Raw genomic sequence first — 11,771 nt, 5'->3', positions numbered from 1 at the left:
AATTTTCATTCCATTGTTTTAAATCCATATCCAACTCGTGATTATCACAATCATACTTTCAGTGTAATTTCTGACGGTGATCTTAATTAATATAGTCCATAACATGAACGGCTCCGATGGTCGGATCAGTCAGCCTGTGGGCCCTACCAAGCAGCAACATTCGCAAAATGTTTCGTCGCGACAGAGGCAAAATGAACTCACGACTTTTTAGGCTGCCACTTGTAAAACATCTAAAATCCCACCGTGCATTCAAACTCCCGCACGAGGAGCAAAAATCCATGCATTGTAAACCGTTGAAATCCTATCCACCTTACACGTGTCCATACCTACATCAGATTTTTTCCTCGGTCTGCCCATCTCTCTCCATAAATAGACCTCCTTACTCCATCTCAATCACCACACCAAAACCACTCTCAGCCTCACTCTCTCAAACCCTCCCTAGAAAAAGCCCTAAAACCATCATGGCTACCATGGCCACTGCCCTCACCTCCTCCCTCTCTTCCAAACCCAAGACCCCTTTCCAAGAAACCTCCTCCTTCCATGGCCTTCCCATACCATCACGAATCCAATCCGTCCATTCATCTCTCCAACACCATCAAAACCTCTCCATCACCATGTCCACAAACTCCCCCACCTACGATCTCAATTCCTTCCAATTCCAACCCATCAAAGAATCCATCGTCGCACGTGAGATGACCCGTCGATACATGACAGACATGATCACCTACGCCGACACCGATGTCGTCATCGTCGGCGCTGGCTCAGCCGGCCTTTCCTGCGCCTACGAGCTCAGCAAAAATCCCTCTGTCCGTATCGCAATAATCGAACAGTCAGTTAGCCCAGGTGGCGGGGCTTGGCTCGGTGGCCAGCTCTTCTCCGCGATGGTAGTCCGCAAGCCGGCTCACGTCTTCCTCGATGAGATCGGAGTCGAGTATGACGAGCAAGACAATTACGTAGTAATCAAGCACGCTGCTCTCTTCACGTCGACTATCATGAGCAAGCTCCTTGCTAGGCCGAACGTGAAGCTTTTCAATGCTGTGGCGGCTGAGGATTTGATCGTGAAGGAAGGACGTGTTGGGGGTGTTGTGACGAACTGGGCGCTTGTGTCGATGAACCATGATACTCAGTCTTGCATGGATCCGAATGTGATGGAGGCGAAGGTTGTTGTGAGTTCGTGCGGTCATGATGGGCCGTTTGGTGCGACTGGGGTGAAGAGGCTTAAGAGCATTGGGATGATCGATGCTGTGCCGGGGATGAAGGCTTTGGATATGAATACGGCGGAGGATGCGATTGTTAGGCTGACGAGGGAGATTGTACCAGGGATGATCGTTACTGGGATGGAAGTGGCAGAGATCGACGGAGCGCCGAGAATGGTATTTTTTATTTTGCTTCTCTATCAGTTCTTTCATTTGTTGGACTTTGTTGTGATTGAATTTCTTGAGTGTCTCACGAAGATCATATGTTGATGAGATGTGGGGCCCACCATATTTTGATATTCTACGGGGCCCACATGATCCCTACCGGCAGGGATTGGGCACTGCCCCCACCAGGACCTAGCTAGAGATGGACGTTCCTGTCAGGGACTGTGGGGTCCACCGTGATGTATGCGTTTCATCCATGCTGTCCATCCATTTTGACAAATCATTGCAGGGGATGATTCAAAAAATGAGGCAGATCAAATGCCCAAGTGGACCACACCACAGGAAACAGTGAGGATTGAATGCCTACCGCTAAAAACCTCTTGGGGCCATGGAAGTTTTGGATTAAGATGATATTTATGTTTTTCCCTTCATCTGGGTTTTTGTGACCTTATGAACAGGTTGGATGGAAAATAAGCATCACGGTGGGCCCTACGAAGGTTTTAACAGTGGGTTCATTGTCACCACAGCTCCCTGTGGTGTGGTACACTCAAGCCTTCGATATGCCTCCTTTTATGGATCATGCCCTAAAATGATATTTTAAAATAGATGGACGGCTGGATAAAATACATTTATCACTGTGGGCCCCATAGAGCACCTGACAACACCGTCTCTAGCTAGGCCCTGGTGGGGGTAGAACCCAATCCGCGCCCATTGATCCTAACTTCCAGGGTAGGCCCTTTTCCATGGGCCATCAAAATAGCCGGTTGCCCGTGTGATAATGAGCCCCTGTAACGGTGCACATTTAATGGAGATTGTTTTCTAGGGTATACCGCATCTCATGTGCTTTCAATCAGACCAGCGGTTTCGATCGTTCACAAAATGCTTGAAATCCTGATAATGAGGATATTCAGTTCCCATGTTGATCAAGATCTACTCTTGATTCTATAGCGATGAGATTCGTCAGTGGACCTCCATTGCGGGTGTATGGCTAGGAGATTCACCCACAATGGTTTCATTATGGCTGTGAGGTCTCTCTTGTTGGACCCTTCATTTAGGCTACATCTAAACCGTTCATGGCACTTTATTCAGAAATATAACTAAAGTTTCTGAGACCTTTTTTTTATTATTGTTCTTAAAAGTAGGCAAAAATAAAAAATAAAAATTAGATGGATAGACTTATTATTTCTGCTGTGGACTGACTTGAATTTGCTTTTGGTGAACAGGGCCCCACGTTTGGAGCAATGATGATATCTGGTCAGAAAGCAGCTCATTTAGCATTAAAGGCATTGGGTCAGCCAAACGTTTTGGATGGCACTTCTAGCCTCGGAAGCCCTCTCCCAGAATTCGTCCTCGCATCTGCCGAGGCTTCTGAGATTGCAGATGCTTAGACAGCCTTTCCAAAACCCAAGACAAAAAAGCCCATCAAAGCAAGATATGAGATTTGTCAATGCATGCATGTATTGGAATCCCATGTGAGGCGTTTGGCTTCTTTATCAGGTTTTGTGGCGATGTAGAATCAGGTTTTTCCTACTTTTCAAGACCTTCACTACAAATATCTGTATGTAGGCAATAATGTGGTGTGGAATTTGAAAAAGACTGGTGGGGCCCTTTGGGTCTTTGTCGACCTTTTCTGGATTTTTATTGGTGAGGATCTTGTGAGTATCTGATGCTATTGATGCGGTCACCACCACATGATCATGTCTAGCTTTTTCTGTGTTATTAAACCGGAAAAATGGGCTGGTGGCCCTTGTGGGTGATCACGGGCCTTTTTGGATTTTATGGTTGGGGATCTCGTGAATATCTGATGCTATTGATGCCGTCACCACCACATGGTCTCTCCTAGCTTTTCCTCGAATATTTTGGAGAAAGAATCGTCAGTGCATCTTTGGCTTTTGCTCTTTTGTAAGATGGGTGATATTTTAGAATGTAGTGGCAGTCTAGTGGAATGTGGACCCGACGTGATGAAATCACGCCACTATTTGCATAATAACTAGCTGCCACTATTTGCATAATACTGGCTGTACAAGATTCGAACCGAGTCGATCTTGGCACAGCTCGGCCAGCAGCTAATCCTAGCTTGAACTTGGCTCAGCTCTGTCTTCAAGCTTGACCGGCCAGCTTGACTTGGTTCGGTCTCAGGCCCGGTCTTTGAGCTTGACTAGCCAGCTTGGCTTGGTTTGGTCTTGGGCCCGGTCTTCGAGCTTAACAAGCCAACTTGGCTTGGTTTGGACTTGGGCCAATTTGGGCCGAGCTCAAGCCTGTGAGACATTTTCTTAAACATATGATGCATTTTCAATTTTTCACATAATGCGGAACAATAACAACACCTCGCAGGTATTTCATCAAACACTAGCAAATAGCATGGAAACAAAGATAGATATGAGGGCAGTTCTAGTGTAAAGTTTGTATTTTTTTTTTAAATAGTGATTTGTTTAGTGTTATGGGTAAATCTGAACCGAGTTGTATCGAGGCTAACTACAACATTAATGAGCTAGGCCTCGGATTGACTAGAGTTCGAGGCGGGACAAGCTTTTGACCCAAGAGCTCTTGTAGAGTCGCGATGCCGATCCGGAGAGCATGATCTAGCAAGCGCCTCAAAGCAACAGTCATACGTTCGAGCTTATCCATTCTTTATCCTTGACCGACCTGATCCTTCCTACCCAGCATATGGACGATATGATAAGTTGATAAGACTTAGAGAATATGGAATGGACCAACTCTACTAATATGGCCTGGACTTACTAGGCGCCGAGCCATGGGCTCTGGTCGGCGAGTAAGATTCGAGCCATGAGATAGGCTCGGATGGGAATCCAGTCAGTAACAATATTAATGCATGACCCTGGTAATGCATGACTGGAGTTATGCCCAACACATGATCTCCGGGTAACAGCCAACGACTGCGCTCGCGTGATCCTCGCGTGTTAGCGATGACCGTGCCGAGATTGTCGGTCACGTTCACTGCGACCCTCGTATAAATATGGGTCATTTATACGGTAGAAGGTACGTAATATCTTGCACCCTCACCCTACTCTACACCAACAGACCTAGTTTCATTAGCCTAACTTAGGCATCGGAGGGTCCCCTACTTGAGCCAGGGTCTCCTTTGTCTCCTCCTTGTGCAGGTATAGGGTTCGCTCTGAGCATTCATGGCTCGGCGGAGGGTGATCCAGATTTTGACATCAACATTTTGGCGTCATCAATGAGAAATCGATACAAAAAGAATAGATAGCTTTACAAGTAATGGCGAGAGGAAAGAAGAAACCACTCCCAATAGCAGCCGCGGAACTTGAGCCGAGTGGACAACATCACCCGTCCTCACTATTGCATACTGAGACAGCTCCGACCAGGCCGTTTCAACAGATCCGGAGCCAAGGAGGTAAATACAGGGCCCTGCAGAATGATGTGCAGATGCTGAGGGACGAGATTAATTAAATGAAAGAACGACAGGTGCCTCTTAACCAAGAAGAGGAGGCCCCGACAGCCGAGGGGGAACCGCTCATAAGTTCTCGAGTCAAAGCGTCCCAGAATCTGTTTGCTCAGGTCCCAGACCCTACACGGCATGCTGAGCCGAGCTATATATTCGCGACTTTAGCGTTAGCCCCAACTGACCTCTAGTACGAGCTGGAAAGGAGAAGAAGGGGTAAAACGCCTGAGGTCGAGGTCCCTCATGAGACCGTGACAGAGAATCGGAACCCGTGGGAGACTTAGCTTGACGAGCTCCGCAACCAGATCAAAACTCTGCAGCAAAACCAGTAGATTCCGACTTCAATAGCGGTGGAAACGATGATGGAATAAACTGAACCTCCTTTCACGAATGAGGTTATGAGAGCAGAAATGCCTCCGAGGTTCAGCATGCCCCCCATTGCCCAATATTCAGGGTCCGGTGACCCCACTGAACACGTGGAGTCTTATCGATCATGGATGCAGATTCAATCCGCCTCGGACGCGATGATGTGCCGAGCCTTCTCGATCACTCTAACTGGGGCTATAAGGAATTGGTACCGACAGCTCAAGCCGAGGTCGATTAACACCTTTGAGAAGCTCAGCAGGTCATTCCTGACCCAGTTCATTGTGGGTGAGAAGAGTCGAAAGCTATCGACCTACCTCCTTACCCTCAAGTAGAAGAGCGGGGAGTCTTTGAAAGATTACATCTCTCGCTTCAATGAGGAGGCCTTGCAGGTGGATGACTACTCGGACAAAATGGCACTATCCGCAATGATCAGTGGACTCAAGGATGGCCGATTCCTGTTTTCAATAGGGAAGAACCCACCTTCAACGCTCGGCGAGCTTATTAGTCGAGCTTAGAAGTATACAAATGCGGAGGAGTTCTTTAGCTCGCACAAAAACAATCAAACATCCGAGTCCTCATCCAAAGGAAAGAGGCGGAGAGATGAACCACCGCAGCATGCGGACAAGAGAAGGTCAGATGACAACGCTGCTTGGGACAGAAGGCCAAGCAGGAAGACTGAGAGGAAGTTCAACACATACACCCCTCTTAACATGTCTCCTTAGCAGATCCTACTGGACATCCGAGATCAGAGACTATTGCATTGGCCGAGTTAAATGAAAACAGATGCCAGCCAGCGGGACAAGCGTAAGTACTGTCGCTTTCATCCCGACCACAGCCACAATACCAGCGACTGTGTCGACCTGAAAGATGAAATTGAGACCCTCATCCGCAAGGGTCATCTGCGTTAATATACGAAAGAAGAGAGGCAGACCCAGAAGGACGACCAACCACACAAAGCTGAGGACGAGACCACTCGAACGATCTACGGTGGCCCGTCCGGTGGCGGAGATACAAATAGGGCTCGTAAAGCACATTCCAGGAGCACCGACCCTAAGCATTACATCCATTTGGTTGAAAGGCCGAGGAAAGAGCTCTGTATGAGCCCTTGCAACCTTACGTTCACAGAAGACGATGCGCAAGGCATCCAGCATCCTTATGATGATGCCTTGGTGGTAACAATGACGATAGCCAACCGCAAGGTCTACCGAATCCTGGTCGATACTGGAAGCTCGGCCAACATTCTCTATTTCGAGGCGTTCAATAAGATGGGGATAGACAGGTTGCACTTCCGAGCCGTGAAGACCTCACTACATGAATTTGTTGGGGATAAAGTGATCTCCGAAGGTATAATTTCCCTCCCGGTTACAGCAGGAGAAGGGCAGAGCCATGTGACTTTGCTAGTGGACTTCCTAGTAGTGAATGTACCATCAGTACATAATGTCATCCTAGGATGACCGTCCCTTAACGTAATGAGGGCAGATGTATCTACATATATTTGATGATGAAGTTCCTTGCCGAGGGAGGGGTCAAATATGTCCGAGGAGACTAGCGTGAAGCACGCAGATGTTACTCGGTAGCAGTGAGGAAGGGCTGGGCAAAGCAGGCCCTCACAATAAACGTGCTCGACCCCAGAGGCCCTACAGACCCCTCCACTGAATACCTCATGAATGTCCCGCTTGAGGAGGCCCATCCGAGCAGAATAGTCTAGCTTGGGTCGTCGCTGGATTTCGAGTAACGAGATCAGACGCTGACCTTCCTTAGGGAGCATAAGGATGTCTTCGCATGATCGCATGAAGACATGGCGGGCATCCCTCCATAAATCATGGTTCACATGCTGAATGTGGACCTAGAGCACAAGCCAGTAAAGCAGAAGAGGAGGGTGTTTGAGCCCGAAAGGTATGCTGCCATAGTTGAAGAGGTATCGAAGCTCCTCAGCGTCGGTTTCATTGAAGAAATTCACTACCGGACTGAATCACGAATGTGGTCATTGTAAAGAAAGTCAATGGAAAGTGGTGAGTTTGTGTGGACTACTTGGATCTAAACAAATCCTGCCCCAAGGATAGTTCCCTCTACCTCGGATTGACCAGCTGGTTGACAGCACAGCTGGGCGCGAGCTACTCACTTTCTTGGACGCATACCCCGGGTATAATCAAATCGCCATGCACCCCCCAAACAGGTAGAAGACGACCTTTGTCATGGACAAAGGACTCTACTGTTACCAGGTCATGCCCTTTAGCCTGAAGAATGCAAGGGCAATATACCAAAGGCTGGTGAATCAGATGTTTGCTCGGCAGATCGGTCAGACCATGGAGGTCTACGTGGATGACATGCTAGTCAAAAGCGTCAAAGCATCCGACCATATTGCGGACCTCGGAGAGACCTTTTCGGTATTACGAGAATACCACATGAAGCTGAACCTGGCCAAGTGTGCCTTTGGTGTCGGCTCGGGTAAGTTCCTCGGTTTCCAGGTCAGCCAAAGAGGTATCGAGGCTAACCATGACGAGATCAAAGCCCTGCTTGACATGAGCTCGCCTCAGACGATGAAGGAAATCTAGTGCCTTACCGGACAAGTTGCATTACTTGGACGGTTCATATCCAGAGCAATCGACAGATGTCTTCCATTCTTCTAGTAGTTGAAGGGTCATAAGAAAGCAGAATGGACCCCAGAATGTGAGCAGACTTTCCAGCAGTTGAAGCAGTACCTGGAGTCACCACCTTTGCTGTCCAAGCCCAAGGAGGGAGAACCTTTATTTCTTTACTTGGCGGTTTTCGCCTCAGCTGTTAGCTTGGCACTCATCCAAGAGGTGGAGGGCAAGCAGCACCCTGTTTATTACACCAGCAAGGTAATGGTCCCAGCCGAGACCAGGTACCCGAGCATGGAGAAACTAGCTTTGAGTCTAGTCGTCTCTGCTCAGAGGCTGCGTCCATACTTTCAGGCGCATTCCATTATTGTCGTCATGAACTCACCTCTCCGACAAGTACTTCAGAAGCCAGAGGTATCTAGACGTCTGACTAAGTGGTCAATAGAACTTAGGGAGTTCAACATCCAGTATCGACCGAGGACTGCGATCAAGGGTCAAGTTATGGCTTATTCTATAGCTGAGTTTACCGCTCCGAGTTGCGAGATTGGGGACCCAGAAGATACCGGCTAATCCAGAGGTGAACTCAGATGTCCTCTTAGCGCTCCCTCTCCCCAAGGACGCAAAGTCAGAAGCAGAACATGATAGATAGACCCTCTTCGAGGATGGGTCGTTCAATTCAAAGCGAGTTGGGGCAGGGATTGTCCTAGTCGCACCCGACTCAACCACCATTCAGTACGCAATCAGGCTCGGCTTCAAGGCCTCTTGACAATGAAGCAAAGTACAAGGCTCTACTAGTTAGACTCAGACTGGCCGCTAGTCTGGGAGTTCAGCTCCTCGACATACGGTGTGACTCTTAGCTCGTCGTGAACCACATATCAACAGAGTATGAGGCCAAGGAAGCTAGGATGATAGCTTACCTGGCTGAGGCCCGGAAGCTGACAGGAAAGTTCAAAGAGTGCGTCATTAACCAAATCCCAAGGGCCGAAAACTCTTGGGCTGACGCCCTCACAAAGATGGCCTCAGCCACTGAGGGAAAGATCTCAAGGATTGTCCTCATGGAATTTCTGGATAGACCAAGCATCGATCGAGCTGACCGAGCCGACCGGGAGATGGTCAATCTAGTGCAGACAACTCCAAGCTAGATGGATCCGATCACCAAGTACCTCACCACGGGTGAAGTTCCTCAAGATAAATTGGTAGCTCGGCATCTAAAGGTTAGAGTAGCACGCTACGTGATGTTGGGCGACACACTGTACAAGAAAGTATACTCCCAGTCGTACCTCAAATGCCTCCGAACCGACAAAGTGGATTACATGATTCGGAAAATCCATGAAGGCATTTGTGGAAACCATTCCGAAGGCCGAGCCTTGGCTTAGAAGATACTCCGTCAAGGGTACTTCTGGCCAACGATTCGAGAGGATTCCAAGAACTTCGTCCATAGGTGTGACAAGTGTCAGAGATTCTCTGCCGTGCCAAGGGAGCCCACAGAAGAGCTGATCCCTATGAGTGGGTCATGGCCGTTCGCTCAGTGGGGGATCGACATCATCGGGCCTCTGCCTCCCAAAAAGGGGCAGACCAAGTTCGCAATCGTAGCCGTCGATTACTTCACGAATTGGGCTGAGGCCGAGCCAGTGGCAAAGATTACCAAGTAAAAGGTGATAGATTTTGTCTGGAAGAACATCATCTGCCGGTTCGGAATCCCGCGCACAATTGTGTCTGACAATGGGAGACAGATCGATAATGACAGGTTCCGAAACATGTGCCTAGGGCTCGGCATCGCCAATGTGTACTCATTGCCTCACCATCCACAGTCCAATGGGCAGGTGGAAGCCGTGAATAAGGTCATCAAGCATCATCTCAAGACAAAGCTAGAGAAAGCTAAGGGCAACTAGGCTGACGAGCTCCGTTTCGTTCTCTAGGCCTATAAGACCACAGCTCAACATCCATGGGTGAAACCCCCTTCTCATTATCCTATGGCTCGGAGGCAGTCGTCTTAGTTGAGATAGGGCTCCCCACTACGTGAGTAAGAAGTTATCAAAAAGAGCAGAACGTCGACCAGATCGCGATGAGCCTAGATCTACTTGAAGAATTACGAGACACCGTCAAACTTCGGGTTGCGGCTTGACATCAACAAGTGGTTCGATTCTATAACATTAGAGTCAAAACCAGGCAATTTCAATGAGGAGATTAGGTCCTTCGTCGCGTCTTCCAGAATACTGCAGAGCTTAGAGCAGGGTTCCTCGGGCCGAACTGGGAGGGACCCTATCGGGTGGTCAACTCAACAAAGTCAGGGTCATACCATCTAGAGGACTTGGAAGGGTGTCCATTACCTCACCTCTGGAATGCCGAGCACCTAAAAATCTACTATCCCTAGGGAAAACTTTGTACGGATTTGATCAACTGGCCGTTTTGGCTCTTAATAAAAGATCGCCTAGTCTTCTTTTCTACTCGGTCTACTATCCAATTGCTAAACTACACTACGAAGGATCATTCTCATGTGTAGAGACGAAATCCTTCGACGAACTGATCCCTGAAAGAAGGGGTCTGCTCGTCATTCGACAAGGGTCTACAAAACTAAGTACGCTACAAAGGGTCATCTCTCATGTGCAGAGATGAAATCCTTCGACGAACTGACCCCTTAAAGAAGGGGTCGGCTCGTCATTCGACATTCAACAAACAATCACCTAAAGGGAAATATATGCACGCTAAGGCCTTCGCCGAGCCGATTTACTCCGGCAGAGATTTACCTTTTCGGCGAGTGTCTCCGACCACTGAAATCCCTTTTCCGACCAAGAAATTCTTCTTTCCAACTAGCGAAGTTCTCTTTCGACAGCAGAAGGTCTCGAGCAGATGATTATAGAGAAGAAGAAAGCTATAGAATTTGAATGTAGAAGGGTGAAAATGAAATAAGCCTCGGGGTTTTTATAACCCAAGCCACTAGTAGGTAATGATGACATTCGAAGCTAAAGCGGCTCGGATCCGAGCCTCATTGTGTACGTGGCAATGTGTAATACGTCCAGCGCAACGATAGCCAACCTGTATGATACCAGTAGGGGTGTACACGAACCGAGCTAGCTCAGTTAGCTCGCTATACTCGACTCGAAAAAGCCCAATTCGACTCGGTTCGAAGCTGAGTTCGAGCTGAGTCGAGGTGATTTTTTTAGCTCAAAAATGAGTTCGAGTAGGCCACAGCTCGACTCGACTCGGATCGAATCCAGCTAGAGTCGAACTAGATCGGTGACTCGATTAGTTTGCCATTGATGTTGTAGGATTACAAGTTCTTTTCTTGATTTGGGAGATCCACAGAGAAGGATTTAATTCAAGCAGAATTGAAGCTTCATCAAGTAGACCACCATGGAAAAAGACTGCCTGGTCAGTTACTGCAACTCATAATGTGATGAATGTGCGGTCCATTGTCGATCTCCAATTGATGATCTTGAGTTCAATTTGTGTTACATCTGCCAACACCTTCAAATGGAACTTGGACTCCCTGACAATGTCAAGGTCTTCTTTTTGCATTGCTTATTTCAATGGGCAACTTCCTTGCAAGGTTCATTTGTAGGCTGTATCAGTTTGTTTAGAAGGTGTTTGTGGAAATGCCTCAATGGCGAACTCAGCTCGATCTTGGCTCGAACTCGGCCCAAGCTGGCTTGAGCTGTTGACCAAACAGAGCCGAGCTGGCCAGTCAGGCTCGAGGAACGAACTGAGCCGAGTTCGAGCTGAGGTCAGCTAGTGGCCGAGCCGAGTTGAGTTGAGGCCAACTCGACTCGATTTACACTCCTAGCTACCAGCATTTAATGCACTGGATGCCTCTTCATATCTCTCTGACCCGTGCGTTGTAAGTACTCAATGTGCCACTGTCTCTTCGCATTTCAAAACCCATGTGGCGTCTTCCGGTTCGCTCAGCCGAAGTGCCTCGACACCATTGTCCACGTGTACGATACTCAGTGGCTTAGGTCAAAGAAATGGATCTTTAGGCGTAGGCTTCGAGAGCTATCATGGCGATGCTGTGCTCGAAGCCGATACTGTGCTTGAAGC

General features: G+C 48.3%; 1 protein-coding gene across 1 annotated transcript; it reads left to right on the top strand.

The window, feature by feature from the left end:
* The first annotated feature begins 389 nt into the window (after window positions 1-389).
* Window positions 390-3,023, top strand: LOC131221413 (thiamine thiazole synthase 2, chloroplastic-like). The gene is made up of 2 exons (XM_058216671.1): window positions 390-1,373; window positions 2,585-3,023. The coding sequence occupies exons 1-2, from the start codon at window positions 462-464 to the stop codon at window positions 2,747-2,749; spliced, it is 1,077 nt and encodes a 358-aa protein (XP_058072654.1). The 5' UTR covers window positions 390-461; the 3' UTR covers window positions 2,750-3,023.
* The last annotated feature ends 8,748 nt before the right edge of the window (window positions 3,024-11,771 follow it).

The sequence above is a fragment of the Magnolia sinica genome, chromosome 12, assembly GCF_029962835.1.
Source record: "Magnolia sinica isolate HGM2019 chromosome 12, MsV1, whole genome shotgun sequence".
In the NCBI taxonomy this organism is placed as follows: Eukaryota; Viridiplantae; Streptophyta; class Magnoliopsida; order Magnoliales; family Magnoliaceae; genus Magnolia; species Magnolia sinica.
The sequence above is the reverse complement of the archived record's forward strand: the minus strand, read 5'-3'. Positions and strand labels throughout refer to the sequence as shown.